This window comes from Anolis sagrei, chromosome 2 (genome assembly GCF_037176765.1).
Source record: "Anolis sagrei isolate rAnoSag1 chromosome 2, rAnoSag1.mat, whole genome shotgun sequence".
In the NCBI taxonomy this organism is placed as follows: Eukaryota; Metazoa; Chordata; class Lepidosauria; order Squamata; family Dactyloidae; genus Anolis; species Anolis sagrei.
Window position 1 is genome coordinate 34,027,370 of NC_090022.1, and position 16,619 is coordinate 34,043,988.

The 16,619-nt window shown below is 43.0% G+C and overlaps 1 protein-coding gene across 2 annotated transcripts in view; it reads right to left on the bottom strand.

The window, feature by feature from the left end:
- PRICKLE2 (prickle planar cell polarity protein 2) overlaps nucleotides 1–12,185 on the bottom strand; it is a 356,751-nt gene extending 344,566 nt beyond the window's left edge. The window contains exons 1-2 of one of the 2 annotated variants that reach the window (XM_060766427.2): nucleotides 11,953–12,185; nucleotides 9,701–9,786 (exon numbers count right to left, since the gene is read on the bottom strand). In XM_060766427.2, coding sequence (XP_060622410.1) covers nucleotides 9,701–9,786; nucleotides 11,953–11,994 — 128 coding nt within the window. In that variant the 5' untranslated portion in view covers nucleotides 11,995–12,185. The remainder of the gene's footprint in view (nucleotides 1–9,700; nucleotides 9,787–11,952) is intronic. The other variant, XM_060766426.2, reaches the window with a different exon arrangement.
- Nucleotides 12,186–16,619: the final 4,434 nt, after the last annotated feature.

Consider the following 16,619-nt stretch of genomic DNA (forward strand, 5'->3'; position numbering starts at 1 on the left):
TTATTTATTTATTTACTATTTATTTACTATATTTCTATACCGCCCTTCTCAGCCCGAGGGCGACTCAGGGTGATTGGGTTGCTTTGGGATTGCCATAAGCCAGATATGGCAAGTAAGGTCTCTTCAAGGACATTACTTGCCAGGACAGACAATTCTGGACTAGATGGAAAATAGCCTGACTTGCCAACATAATACATTAGCCAATAACATGTGGAACTGGTTTGGAAAGTCTATGCAAGCAAGTTGGCTCACAAGATAAGTAGTTTTAAACTGCTTTAAACAGATGTAGGTAAGAAAAAAGGAAAACATGTATTCATCAAATAGTATGGTACATCTATTTAAATAGTTGGCATACTCAAAGGACATTAATTGCTTCTATTAAGAACTAATTGAGAACAAATTGAAGTTTCTGATAACAAGCCAGAATGTCCATTATTTGTTCCCCCATGGTTGTTTGTAATTTGAACAAAGCATAAAAACAAAAGTGAATGGTTATATCATAAACATGGAACCTATGGTAACAATGAATCACTTCTGCACCTCATATTTATGACATAAAATTAAAATTGGCTCTCTATTAGAGATATTTCAATGACACTGTACTACTAAAGACACTTCCCTAATAGATAAACAGCTGAAGGCATATCGTTTTGTTATGCTGAAAAGATCAGGGGAGGGAGTTGGTAACATTTAGTATATACCTCTGCTAATAAAATCTCTGATAATGAAGCTCCTTTTTACAAAGTCTTTTTATGACTGAGCATCCCCTCCATTCTCATTGTTTGTCTAGCTTGAATATTTTGGCAACATGAGCCAGGATTCAAATTGTCCCCCAAGTTAGGAGTTGTCAAGATAGCTGGGCCAGTTCTTAAGCCAAGTGGGGACCTGACTTCATTTGTCAGTGTAGAATCATGGAATAATAGAGTTGGAAGAGACCAAATGGGTTATTTAGTCCAATCTCTTGTAATGCAGGAAAAGTACAATCAAAGTATCCCTGACAAATGGCCACCCTGTTTAAAAGTTTCCAAGGAAGGATCTGCCACCACACTCCAAGGCAGGGAGTTCTACTGTTGAACAGCTTGTATGTTCAGGAAGTTCTTCCTAAAGTTTAGGTGGAATCTCCTTTCCTGTAATTTGAACCCATTGTTCTGAGTCCTAGTCTCAATGGCAGTGGAAAACAGGCTTGATTCCCTCTTCCTTATGACACTCCTTCACATATTTATACATGGCTATCATGTCTCCTTTCAACCTTTTCTTCTGCAGGCTAAACATACCCAGTACTTTAAGACGCTCCTCATAGGGCATGGTCTCCAGACCTTTGATCATTGTAGTCACTGTTCTCTGGAGACGTTCCAGCTTGTTAATATCTCTTTTGAACTGTGGTGTCCAGAATTGGACACAGTATTCTAGGTGAGGTTTAACTAAAGCAGAATACAAAGGCACAGTGACTTCCCTCTATGTAGACACTATACTCATTTTGAGGCAGCCCAAAATCCCATTGGCTTTTTAAGCTGCTGCATCACACTGTTGGCTCACGTTCAACTTGTTGTCCATGAAAACTTCAAGATCTTTCTCACATAGACAGGCACCACCCATCCTGTATCTTATTTTTTCTGCCTTAGTGTAGTATCTTACATTTGTCCTTGAGGTGTTGCATCTTTTCATAGGTGTAAGTATTTTTGACATTTTTGGCAACTCCACCCCCTCTCCTGTTTGGTCTGAAATAGTTTATATCCCTCCATTGCTGCATTCCAATCAGAGGACTCATCCCACCAGGTTTCAGTTATACCTATTATATTGTAACTGTTTTGTTGTGCTGGAAGTTCCAGCTCATCTTGTTTATTTCCCATGCTCTGGGCATTAGAGTGAAGACATCTAAGCCAGTGGGATATTCCCCTTAGATGAGGACCATGCGCACACTTGCAGATGCTACCCAAAGCAGGCTGTGTCATCAAGCCTGTGCCAAAACCAGCTGAAAAGACTGTTATTGCACCATGCATTATCTTAATGCCAATTCTCAACACAGGGCCAGAAAAGGAGGTGTCTCTGAATTCAAAATCAGAATAGGTAAAAGTTTGTTGCTTTTTTGCTGTTTGTTAGCTGTTTATTTGAAATTATTGCCAAATTCAGTGTAGCGCTGCCCTTAATTCATTAGTTCTCCCCAGCTGCAGTAAATCTTCTAAATCAACGTAATTATTCACTGCACATACTTCCAGTGTGATTCAATGGGGCAGTGCCAGTTGAAGATAGAATTTAGGGCTCACTTTGCCCTAAGGAATGCTCCATTTGTACATTTTAAAGTATTGTCTGCAGATTTCTAGTGGTTTCTAGTCAAATATAGTGGCTTTTCCAAGCTTTTCTCTCTCTCTTGTTGTGCTACAACTAAATTTCATTCTAGTCTGCTTCTGAAACAAGATGAGAAAGGCAAAAGAGTTACAAGGTGGATAGGTGGTGGTTGTGGTTGTGTGCCTTAATGTCTGATTTACAGCAGCCCTATGAGAAATCTATTACAGGGTTTTCTTGGCAAGATTTGCCTTTGCCTTCCAGTACAACTGAAAGTGTATCCATGACTGGGCAGGAATTTTAACCCTGGTCTCCCAGTGTCCTTGGGTGCATCTTTTTGTTGTTCATTCGTTCAGTCGTCTCCGACTCTTCGTGACCTCATGGACCAGCCCATGCCAGAGCTCCCTGTCGGCCGTCACCACCCCCAGCTCCTTCAAGGTCAGTCCAGTCACTTCAAGGATGCCATCCATCCATCTTGCCCTTGGTCAGCCCCTCTTCCTTTTGCCTTCCACTTTCCCCAGCATAATTGTCTTTACTAGGCTTTCCTGTCTCCTGGGTGCATCTACACTTTAGAATTAATGTAGTTTAAGATGACTTTAACTGCCATGGCCAAATGCTGTGGAGTCATAGGAGTTGTAGTTTCACAAGGTCTTTAGTTGTTTTAAACTGCCATCATGTTGAGCTCAACATATGTCAAATCTGTGAATGAGAGACCTCCAAACCATTCTGTTATAAACATCCTACTAAAAGTGTATCTACTCTATAGAATTAATGTAGCTTGACACCACTATAGCTGCCATGGCTTAATACCATGCAATTGTGGAATATGTAGCTTTAAAGCACCTCGCCAAACTATAATACCCACAATTCTATACCACTGAGCCATGGCAGTTAAAGCTGTGTCAAAGGGCATTAATTCTACAGTTTATATGCACTTTGATCCAACTTTCAAATACTATCCTACACTAGACCTATCTAGTATGAAGAAGGGGGGATTATGGGAAACTTAGATATGGGCAGGATGATGGAAACAGTGCTAGCAAGCTCTTAGCAATTGTTTGCACATGCCCTTTTGCCTTGACCCTAAATTGTTGCTTAAGCTTACCAACATGGTGAGATGTTCTAATTCCAACTAGACATTTTAGAAGGCAATGTAATGAAGGAACAGAAGAACTCTCACATATATTGGGAGACAAATAACACACAAAATTTGTCAGTTTCAAATTTCCTTTCGTTCAAAAATGTTTACAACATTTAATAACAAGTGAATGCCTCTGGAAAAAATAATAAACAGGATGGTAGAAAAAAGGTGGATGAGGAGGAAGGGAAGGAAAAATAAGTAGCGGGCAATAGTGTCTAGCAATATGTTTCCGTTACCAATCCATGCAGCCTCTACATCTCAGGAAAGTCTTTTAAATGCCCCCCTTTGATCTTTTACCCAAAGCACATTTTGCTGGGTTAATAAAATGGCTGCACAGATCATGCCTAAAAAGGAATCACAGCTAATTAGGAAGCATAAGGTTCCACATGATGATAATAAATGCACAGCCCCTGCATCAGCAATTGGGATGATTTACTTCGTGAATGTATTGCAGGCTTAGAAACTCTTGCTTCCCTAAGGTCTCTCGTCAATTCCCATCTTTGAAGCCCCGAGTCCAATTTACATTTAATAGCAAAACTGCACAGTTAAAAGATTATGAAGAAAAGGCTTAAGAACCCCAGTGGTTAATTGATGTAGCCTTGTTTCCTTAAGCTGTACATTCCCATGAAAGCTATTGTTTTCTTTTAGCTTCATCAAGTATTTTCACATTGCTGAAAAAGACTGCGTAGCTTTTGTCACATAAATGAATTGGGCGGATTTATATGTTACCCTTTTGTGTTATGAGGACCTCACACAGCAGATAAGAAAAGTTATATACAAATGCTTTACTTGCAGGAAGGTGGGTTGGCATGACTTCTGGGGAGTAAAACTAAGAGCTGCATTTCCCATGGAAACCTTCCCACACAGCCACCCCCCCCCCCCCCGCTTGGCAGAAGGATGGGAGGCAATGGGGCAGGACTAGCAATGCAGCCTCAATCCTGAGGGAATGGCTATGGAGTGGGTTAGGGGATACATGCAGTTGTAGGTGCTTGCCCCCACATTAACTAAGGAGATAGGTTTTCCCCCTGGATTTGAATTCGTATATGTACTTTAGAGGTTCAAAACCTGTTTTGGAGGGTAAGGTCCAGCCCTTTGGATAGCTCAATTGAACTTCAGACTGAATTTCAGAGCAAACTCAAAGGCCTGCTGACAGGCCAATTCTAGTTGGAAATCACAGATAGGAGTCCAACCAGTGGCAGCTGATAGATTCTAATCGGTTGGAATCCTATTAGTTATTTCCAACTGGAATACATCTACTAAATCAGCTATTGAATCATGAGTTTACATTGATTAATCCTATGGATTCAATGACCCTACTTTACTCAGTAGTAATAGGTTTTAGCCTATTTTTGGCTTTTCCAAATCAGCCCTTTCCCCCAAAGTGGTCCAGAAGTAAACCTGGATCCCCACGGACTTTCAGTTCATAGCATGGGGTAAACCAGGGTGAGGCAGTTTTACACCATATTAAGCAAAGTTGAGGAATGTTCTGAAGTTGTGCCAAAATGCTGCATTTTGGGGTGAGTGTGGGCATCAGAACAAACCAGTAAACTTATCACATGCTAGCACGACTATCCCCTTTTCATTGCACTCGACAGCATATGGAAAAGAGGATGGATCAGAGCATTTACTGATAGCAGCAAAGGTTATGGCAACAGGGACAGCAGGTCAGGTAAGGGTGACAGTCCAGCAGGGCTGAGCTAGCTTCAAACTGAGTGAATCCCCTCAGTCTGAGAAAGATTTGATTATTTTCAGGCATAAATGTGTGAGTTACTAGCATACTGGTTTTTTACTTTTTTAAAACTGCAGTTTGCTGAATGTTCTAGACAACATTATCAAACTCTTGAGACAGGCAGGCTTATTGTCCTGAAGGCTGCATGTAGTAATGTTTGGTGGCTTAGGGGCTGCATTCTGATGTTCAGCCTATGGCTGTTGTACAGTTTTAGGCAAGCCACTCACCCTCCTGAGTCTTTCACATACTACAATCTATACACATTGCCTCCCCATCAAACTTACTACTCTCAAACACACACATACACACAGAACTTCCTCTCATTTATCTCTCAATCATACAGAAGCACACACTCTTTCACCGCATGTTTACTGTACATCATCAGGTCCAAAGAAAGCTGTCCACAATACCAGTATGCATATACATGTCCTATAATGCGTATCTCTCAGGAGCATGTGATTGACTATGGGATGCTGGACTAGAGAGGCAAAGGCAGGGAGATTTGGCTTTCAGGTTAGTTTCTCAGGGCCTCCATACATTGGACTGCAAAGGGGTAAAACTAAAAAAAATCAGCCAATCAGACTTTCAGAATGAAGAAAATCTGATACAAACTTCTGAGGCAAACTTATGAATAATGCGGTACAACTCATGACTCGAGTAGGCAGAGGTACACTGAGCACATCAGAAACGTATTGACTCTGTGAGCTGTATTGACACTTATAGGCTGATAGCTGTAATTATTAGATTAATCATGGCAGGAAGGAGGAGGACTCCATATGTATAACTTCTCTTTCAAACCTTTACCAATCACACAAAGGTCAGTAGGTATAAACCTGGTGCTACTGGAGTCAGGTCAGAATATGTTACTCCATTTATTCCATAAATATCTTCAAGTCCTATGTGTGGAATGCAATTTTTCATCAGGGCTGTAGGCTATCCTGTCGTTCAACATAGCGAAGATGGCTTCATGACTATGTGATGTTTTATACATTGATCTGTACAGATGGACAAACTGGTCTACATGTGGGAGAGAACATGAAAAGGGGAGGATGCCAAGTACTGGTGACACAGTAGTGTCAGTTGCAACCTAAAGTTTTCTTCTACAGCATTGCCTCTGTAGTCCAATAACAATGGGTGACATTATTACAGGAGCCACAAGGCAGCCGGTATCATCCTTCTCTTCCAGCAATGTCAGATGCACATACGCAAACCATGGTGGTGAATCACAAGAAAGGAATAAAGTAAGCTCTCCAACCCCAGATTGAAGTCAGTTGACTCCAACTTGGCTAGGCAAAGTCTGAGTGCACATACTGAGAAAAAGCACTGGTGCTTTGCCAGGGCTGAACCATAAGCAGCTGACTGAACAGTGAGCTTGAGGGTCTATGAAAAAAAGTTCCTCTATGTTTGCAGTAGGACTATGGAAACTGTCAGAACCTCTTTTTTGAATAATACTTTTCTAAGCTTAGTTCAAACCATAACTCGAAAACCTCCTACTTCATGTAAGACTCCAGTGAAGAAAGCAAAGCTTTGCAGCCCTTTTTGTCTAGAAGGGATCAACAGATAGTCAAAATGTGCTGGGTCCGGCTACAGCCTAAGAAGGTTCACCGCAAGGGCATCCAGCTGAGATCAGCAGCTTCCGACATGGCTCAGCACATTTAAAACAAATGGAAAAAAATGATAAACAGGGGAATTCTCGTGTATCAAGTGTGTATTTCAATGTATTATATTTTATTTTAACTAAGAAAGTCAATGGTAGGGATGGGGAAATGCAATGGTGAAAAATCACCTGAAAATTGCCAGTAGTGTTAAAAATCTACTCAAGACTATGATGATTTGACTTCAATTGCACACAGTCACCAACATGTAAATTGATTCTACCATACTGGTGTGGTGAGTCAACAATAATGTTTTTAAATTAGCCAAAATTCTCAATATAAATCTTTGATTTGAATACATCCTTGACTATCAGGGCCAACTGTTTTGGTAGTTTTGTGTTCCAGAAGAAAACGAATATCCCTGTGCTTTATTCAACCTCTATAAAAAAAACTGCAGTATTGTGGAGGAATGATTTTATGTAGATCACATGTAAATGTGTTTTGCGCATACGTGTGTGCATGCACACACTGGGTTTTCTGCACAAGAAAGTCAGGTGTTTTGTCAAAATGAATGCAGAATAATTCATCTCCAACATTTTGGGACCAGAATTTTTGCTCATCCATTATTTTTCCATATGAGGTTTGAAAACCTACCAAGAAACACATTTTCCAGTCTGGGAATGAATAATTAAAAGAATATTTCCATTTAATGACTGAATATGACACAAGAAGTGATTCAGGACCATGAAATCCATTGGGAGGTGACTGGGGCAAAAGCTACCCTCTGTCCGAGCACAGTTGCCCACTACAACCTGTATATATTTACCCAGGAACAAGTGAGAGGGAAATCAGCCTGGGGGAGGGAGTGTGATCCACCACTCACTTACTCATGAGTAAACTGTCCCTCCTCCACTCTGAACAGGGATTGTTGTAGTCACAAAAATTAAAGGGGTTAGTAATGCTAAAAACATATACCCCAGCAAGTAGCACTTGACATGTAAACACAAATTGTGATGCTTATCACTAAACAGTCTCTCTCATCCCTCTCCACCACGTACTATAGCAAAACAGAGCAAGAAACCAGATTTTCCTGGAAACTGTGGAGCAACAAGTGAGTTTTGTTTTATCACATTAAAGCTTAAAAGGAGTTCTTTCACTGCTGAAGGGATTATACATTATGTGTCAAGATCAAAGTAGCTTTGAGCTGAGTATGATATATATGTTTTAGGTCCATGTGGACAGCTACACCACCACAAATGCCGTAGTTTTTCCCCAGGGTATCCAAAGGCTCTGGAGAGCAGCTTCTTTCCCAGAACTCGGCCAGTGATCGGCTACAAATATCAGCCTGGCACTGTCTGGTTTTCCTAGCAGGAAAGTATATCTAGCTTCCATCATTGTCACAACAGCACTGGAAGCACAGGGGTAACTGAGGCTCCTTCCACACAGCTGAATGGAATCCCACATTTTTTGCTTTGAACTGGAATATACAACAGTGTAGACTCAGATAAACCAGTTCAAAGTTAATATTGTGGAATTTTCTGCCTTGATATTCGGGGTTATATGGCAGTGTAGAACGGCCCTTGGTAACCTAGAGGAATCTAGACACACATCAGATTTATTTGGGAGGGAGTACTCAGGAGCCTCTGGCTGCTGTTGTGTACCCACAAAAAGAAAGAACATTACACATGTAAACTGCCACAAGTCCCTTCAGGGCAATGGAAGTGGGGAACAACAACAACAACAACAATTATTATTATTATTATTATTATTATTATTATTATTACACACCACACACATGGCAATCACCTGCATATGTACACTGGAGGAGATTTACACTTTGCCAGGATGTGAAGAAGCTGCATGTCTGCTGTAGACACAGATAAGAAGAAGGCATTCAAGCTTGTTACAGTTAACTTTTGGGTTTCGGTTCCCAGAAACTGCCAGCCATGATGGCTAGGGGAGTCTGAGATTCCAAAAAAGTAACTCTTCTAAACTCTGGGGGATGGGGGGGACGGGACACATGCAAGTGGTATTCTAAAGAACTGGAAGTAGCTTAATGGAAACTTCATATCTATACCATATATACAAATACACGCATACACATCACAATTTATTATGTCACTGAGAAACATAGCAGAATACACAATTTCCAGAAGGCAACAGAGGGTATTATAGGACATATTGAGGTCAAGATGTTCTAGGACAGTGGCTACCAACCTGTGGGTCCCCAGATGTTTTGGCCTTCAGCTCCCAGAAATCCTAACAGCTGGCAAACGGGCTGGGATTTCTGGGAGTTGTAGGCCAAAACACCTGGGGACCACTGTTCTAGGAGATCCATTGGCTTGTATCATATTTATCGAGGTAAATAAGAAAACACGAGTCCCCCACAAACCACAGCCAGAGTGAATTTTGCAACTGAGATAATCATTTCCATTTGGCCTGACTGTTAGCAATCTTGAATACTTTACAGTTCCATCTCATGGATTTTGAATCATAGGAGGACAAGAACTTGTGGCTGATGGAAGGTTCAAATGTATATGTGAAATCAAACAGGAAACATCTATCAATACATCACAGTCAGTGTGGACTTTACTCAGAAAAGAAGCATGCAGAGAAACACCAGACAAAGTCTCTGTCAAAACTAAAGGAAGGCAAATTAAGATCCTGGAAGTTCATTTCAAAACTGGGGATAGATCTGCCATTGTGGGGAGAGAGGATATGCCATGGCATCTGTGAGAGAAATATATGTGGAAAAGTAAATTAAGCTACAGCTAGGCAGGAAATGTACCAAACCTAATGAAGCGTCACTGCAAGATGGTAGGGGGGCGGGGGTCACAATGGAAATGAGGAAATGCACACAAATACACAGGGGTATCATTTCCACCAGGCTTGCCATGTGCTCTCCTCCAGTTTTTCCAGCTCCTTGGGGACAGGGCAGGTTCACCGCCTTACCTCCATTTGTGAAGCGCAAAGCCGGGACAATGGTCACCACACGTGTTGCAAGGCTGCCCTCTTTCCAGCTCGCCCAAGGCTGTCAACTTGATGGACGGAAAGAAGAAAGGAGGGGAGGGGGATCTCATGAATACAAACAATGTGCTTTCTCCCACTCAGGCACAAATGAAAGCCATTCTCGGCAAAATGAAACGAAATGAAAGAACATAAAATAAAAGGGTGACCCAGCTGATGCCTGCAGTTCAGAAGAGCTACAGCAGAACTGAATGGGTTTTTACTAATGTAAAACAACACGATTGAATAAACAATGGTATGAACTCTCTTACAGGTTGAGTATCCCTTGTTCAAAATGTTTGGGATTTCAGATCCCCCCCCCCCCAACATAATTTTGGAATTCCTATATTTAGTTTTATGTACGTACACACGTATTTAGATATATGTGTTGTCGAAGGCTTTCGTGGCTGGAATCATTAGGTTGCTGTGCGTTTTTTGGACTGTATGGTCATGTTCCAGAAGCAATCTCTCCTGACGTTTCACCCACATCTATGGTAGGCATCCTCAGAGGTTGTGAGGATGCTTGCCATAGATGTGGGCAAAACTTCAGGAGAGAATGCTTCTGGAACATGGCCGTACAACCCAGAAAACTTACAGCAACCTATTTAGATATATATGCATAACCAAGTCTAAACAGGAAATGCATTGTTTCTTATACACCTGCACCGAAGGTAATTTCATATTCAGTTATTAGCAATGGAACCACCATCTCAGCCACTCATGTGGCATTTCAAATTTTGGGATTCCAGGTAAGGGATGCTCACTCACCCTGTATTAATCCCACTACAGAGCAAACCCAGGCTGGATCTACTGCATTGTATTATCATTGCAGATGCAGCCCTAGTGAGCCAGGGGAAGTTCTTCTTCAACTTTGTTCAGGACACAAAACCTGTGTACAGTGGACCATTCAAAAGCACAGGCATTACCATCTCAGCCTCCCACACGGACCAATTCTGGAATTCCAGAGAAGGAATACTCAAGCTGAATTACTCCCCATCAAAAGCCAACTGAGATGAGCCACTTACCTATGGGAGCATCTACACTGCCAAATTAATGCAGTTTGATACTGCTATGACTCAATGCAATGGAATCCTGGGATCTACAGCTTGGATAAGCATGAGTGTCCTTTCCAAGACTGTTTCAAATTACAACTCAAAGGATTCTATAGCATTGAGCTGTGGAAGTTAAAGCAGTGCCAAAGTGCATTAATTCTATAGTGTAGATCAGTCATGGACTAACTTGGGCCTTCTGAGTGTTTTGGACTTCAACTCCCATAATTCCGAACAGCCTCAGACCCTTTCCTTTCTCCCCTCAGCCGCTTAAGCGGCTGAGGGGGGAAAGGAAAGGGTCTGAGGCTGTTCGGAATTATGGGAGTTGAAGTCCAAAACACCCAGAAGGCCCAAGTTAGCCCATGCCTGGTCAGGCCGGTAGCCAGGATTTTGATTTGGCGGTGGGGGGGGGGGGGGGGTGAGTCTGAGTGAAAGAGGGTCTACCCTAGCAAACCTTTTGTCTCGTTACCCCAATACCCCCATGCATATGGGATATATTGAGTATGGTGTTCAGATCATGATATGAATAAACATAACAGTTTAAATAATGCACCAGTAAGGCCTTCTCGTGGACCACCCTGAGAATTTCGGGGGCGGGGGGGCTGAAGGGGGGGGGGCTACATGCCTGTGTCTGGTGTAGATACACTATAGTGAACCATTCCAAAGCAATGGAATCACCATCTCAGCATTTCAAATTTTGGGATTCCAGGTAAGGGATGCTCAACCTGTACTCATCCCATTGGAGAGCAAACCCAAGTTGGGTCTACTGCATTGTATGGTCATTAATAGACCCATCCCTAGTGAGTCGGTGGAAGTTCCTCTTCAACAATGGTGTCTTTTTCTCGAGTTGGATTCTCATGAATCCAACGAGTCTCCCTCCACAAAAGATGAGAGGCGAGGAGAGGGGTAAATGTGTTGGGGCGGGGGGCGACTAGGGAGACCCTTCACCGTGAAAGCATCACTCCATGGGTTCCTCAGGGAGCCTCTCGGGCTTTTCGGGGCAAGATCGGGCTTTCTGAGGCAAAGGGGAGATGGGCAGGTGCCGATCTTTCCCCTCCAAGGAAAGGTATGGCTCCCGAGGCTTCCTGGGGGCAAGGGACTGGCACCTTTCTTGACCCTTTCCCCTCCCTGCTTTGAACGGGGACTCACCGATCGGCTAGCCAGCCGCTTCCGAGAACTCCAGCTGAACATGGTGGCGGCTCTCTCTGCTCCTCCGGTGAAGCCTAACTGGCCGGCTGGGTGACTCTCCGGCTCGCTATCCGGTGGTGCTCCCTCCTGCCTCCCTCGTTGGTGGTGAAGAGGATGCCAGAGACAGCCGAGAGCGAGGGCGCCTTCTCCAAGAGAGCCAGCACTCCGCTGCTCCCTCCTCCGCTCCGCTCTCTCCCCGGTGCCCCCTCCCCGCCGCCGCCTCCCTTCCACAGGCGGGCTCTTCCCTCTTCTCGCCTCCCTGACACCCCCCCCCCAAAGTTTCACGTGTCTGGAGCCCCCTTTGAACGCCGGGGAGAGAAGCAGGACGGATGGGTTGCTTTCTCCTTCACCACGCTTTCCTCCTTCTCGCATGAAGTCATCTGTCTCACCTGCCTGGAACTGAGCGCTCTTCTTCCTCTTCCCCTTCCTCCTCCTCCTCCTCCTCCTCTTCTTCTTTCTTTTGCTCCTCCTCTTCTTTCTCTTCCTCCTCTTCCTCCTCCTCTCCCCCCCTCCTCCTCCTCCTCCTCTTCTTTTCTTCCTCTTCCTCCTCCTCCTCTTCCTCCTCCTCCTCGTCTTCCTCCTCCTCTTCTTCCTCCTCCTCCTCTTCCCCTCCTCCTCCTCCTCCTCCTCTTCTTCCTTTTCCTCTTCCCCTCCTCCTCCTCCTCTTCTTCTTCCTCCTCCTCTTCCCCCCTCCTCCTCCTCCTCCTCTTCTTTTCTTCCTCTTCCTCCTCCTCCTCGTCTTCCTCCTCCTCTTCTTCCTCCTCCTCCTCTTCCCCTCCTCCTCCTCCTCCTCCTCTTCTTCCTTTTCCTCTTCCCCTCCTCCTCCTCCTCTTCTTCTTCTTCCTCCTCCTCCTCTTCCCCCCCTCCTCCTCCTCCTCTTCTTTTCTTCCTCTTCCTCCTCCTCCTCTTCCTCCTCCTCCTCGTCTTCCTCCTCCTCTTCTTCCTCCTCCTCCTCTTCCCCTCCTCCTCCTCCTCCTCTTCTTCCTTTTCCTCTTCCCCTCCTCCTCCTCCTCCTCCTCTTCTTCTTCCTCCTCCTCCTCTTCCTCTTCCTCTTCCCCCTCCTCCTCCTCTTTTTCTTCTTCCTCTTAATAATAATAATAAAACTTTGTTTATACCCCACTACCATCTCCCCAAGGGACTCAGTGCAGCTTACATGAGGCCGAGCCCACAATACATCAATACAGGCAATACAAGCAATAACAGACACAATACAAAGCAATTAAAATAAATCTCATACACAAATAGCTATTTGTGTATTCTTCTTCTTCTTCTTCTTCTTCTTCCTCCATTGCTAGTTTTAACTGCCTTCAAGTCTCCTTGGACTTATAGCGGCCCCATGAATGAGAGACCTCCAAGCCACCCTGCTTCCCTGAATCTACAAGATTCAGGACATCCTCAAAGTCACCCTGCTTGGTGCTTGTAAACTCGGGGCATCCCTGGCTTCTTTACTTCAACTGGAATGAAGGCTTCCTCAATTTCTATTACACGTAACGGTCTTCATAGTGACTTAGATTTACGGTGATCCTATGAATGAGAGACCTCCAAGTCACTCTGTTTTCCTGAGTCTACAAAATTCAGGGCATCCACCAAGTCACCCTGCTCAGATTATTCCTGGCTTCCTTGACTGAGCCCATCCAACTGGAATGTAGGCTTCCTCAATTTCTATTGCCCTCAATGGCCTTCATATTTACTTGGACTATGGTGATCCTATGAATGAGAGACCTCCAAGCCATCCTGCTTCCCTGAGTTTACAAGACTCAGGGCATCCTCCAAGTCACCATGCTCAGGGCTTGTAACTCAGAGCATCTCTGGCTTCCTGGATGGAGGCCTGAATAAAATCCCACATTTTCTCCTTTGAATTGGAACATATGGCAATGTTGACTCAGATATCCTAGGACAAAGCAGATGTTGTGAGATTTTCTGCCTTGATATTCTGTGCATCTCAGGGCCTTTCCACACAGCCCTATATCCCAGAAGATCAAGGCATAAAATCCCACAATATCTGAGTGTGGACTCAAGTAACCCAGTTCAAAACAGATAATGTAGGATTTTCTGCCTTGATATTCTGGAATATAGGGCTGTGTGGAAGGCCCCTCTGGCCTTGATATTCTGTGCATCCCTGGCCTCCTTAATTGAATCCATCCATCTGGAATATAGTCTTCCTCCTTCTGTCGGGGAAGCGGGGTGCTTTGAGTGTGATTTTCCTGCTCCTTGGCAGTGGAAATGTGATAATGTGATGGTGTAATGATATAACTAATTGTTACTGTTTTTAACTTGCTATGTATTTATGTTTTATACTGGTGTTATTGTGGCATCGAATTGCTGCCTATGTGAGCACTCTGAGTCCCGTCCCCCCTCCCCGGGGTGAGAAGGGCGGGGTAAAAATGCTGTAAATAAATAAAAATAAATAAATTTGGTCTCATGAGAGGGAGAGTTCAGACTTGAATTGCTCTAGAACCCTGTCCTTTGAGCAACCCACGGTAGAACTCTTCTTTAGTACATTTCAAAGGAGTTGATTTTCCTAATATCTGCCCAGCTTTTTCAACCACCCCAAGAAATGGGAAATAAAGTAAAGTCTCACTTATCCAGCATAAATGAATGTTAGATAAGCAAAAATGTTGGATAATAAGGAGGGATTAAGGAAAAGCGTATTGAATGTCAAATTATATTATGATTTTACAAATTAAGCACCAAAAACATTATGTTTTACAACAAATCGACAGAAAAAAACAGTTCAATATACGGTAATGTTATGTAGTAATTACTGCATTTACAAATCAATAAGAGTACAGTGTCAAGACCAAGGAGAGTCATAGCATCACTCCATTCTGCTTTTCTCAGACTTCACCTGGAATGCTATGTCCAGTTCTGCAGACCACAATTCAAGAAGAACATTGAAAAGCTAGAATGGCTCCAAAATGGTCAAAGGTCTGGAAGCCGAACCCTCTGATGAGTGATTTAGGGAGCTGGTGGGTATGTTTAGGCTGAAGAAGAGAAGGTTGAGAGGGGACAAGATAGCCATGCTTAAATATTTGAAAGGATATATTGAGGAAGATGCAAGCTTGTTTTCTGTTGCTCTAGAGACCAGGACAATGGTCCACAGTGCAATATGCTGCCTCAGAGCATGGTGGGGTCTCCTTCTCTGAGGGTTTTAAAACAGAGGCTGTATGGCCATCTGTTGGGGGTACTTTGATTGTATTTCTGAACAGCAGACCCTGGTGGTCTCTTCCAACTACATAGTTCTATTTTCTTAACTTTAGCATTCAAGGACATATAGCTGGTTCTTAGGATCTGGTGAAGTTTAGTTCCAGCACTGCAGAGGATACCAAAAACCATGGAAGTTCAAATGGTATCTGTCATATAAAATAGCAAAATTAAGGTTACCTTTTTACAATTTTTTTTTGCTGGGAGTGTGATATTTCAAAGCCCCAGATGGTTGAATTTATGAATGTCAAAACCGTGGATTGAAAGGGCTGATACTTTGACACTTCAGAATACCATCTGGTTCCTTCATATTTGCCCTTCAAAATCCTAGGATTCTTCTAATTTCTTGAATCCAGCCTTCATTCTAATGAATAACTCTGCCAAGATATGGAAAATCTTGAACTATTTCAAGATTTTTCCTCTCAGTCCCACCCCTGAAATACAGGTTTTCGCCCAAAAACGTATACACCCTTGAACAGCTACTGGTGCTTATTTGAAGGGTAAATGTATGCATTTAGATTTTAAAAAATAAATGTTATGCAGTAATCATCATCTAATTATGATAAATTTCTTCTTCAATTACAATTTTATGTCGGGTGTTTAAATTTTTATATCTGTGTGCAGCAATGCACTGATCACCTTCTCCGAGCACAGAATTGCAAACCTCACTTATAAAGGTTTTCTCTTTACATTTTTTTTATACTTCTCTACTACTGTAATCTATAATCCTGTTTAGAGTATGCAGTCATCTTTCCCTATTCACAGATTCAGCCATCTACGACTTAAAAATGACCTTCTCCTGGAAGCAAAGTCTCGTTTGCTATATACTTTGTTTTTTTGAAGAGGAGATATGCAAAATGAAAATCAGAATTATAAGCTGTTAATTGTGTATACATTTGGGTGTGCTGTTGTGTGTTGTAATTGCCTTCTAGATAGCAATTGAAGCCATTTCTCACAGTTAAAAGACTTCTCCTCATGTAAGAATAAGAGAAACCTCTTAGGGTGCGTCTACACTGTAGAGTTAATGCAGTCTGACACCAACTTGACTGCCATTGCTCAATGATATAGAATTTTGGTAGTTATAATTTTACAGCTTCTTTAGCCTTCTCTGTCAAAGAGTGCTGGAGCCTCGTCAAAGTATAGATCCAATGATCTGTAGTTATTGGAGTCAAGGCAGCTAAAGTGAAGTCAAAGTGCATTAATTCTACAGAGTAGCTAAACCTCAAGAGACCCTAACTGTTTGTTGTTCATTCGTTCAGTCGTCTCCGACTCTTCGTGACCTCATGGACCAGCCCACGCCAGAGCTCCCTGTCGGCCGTTACCACCCCCAGCTCCCTCAAGGTCAGTCCAGTCACTTCAAGGATGCCATCCATCCATCTTGCCCTTGGTCGGCCCCTCTTCCTTTTGCCTTCCACTTTCCCCAG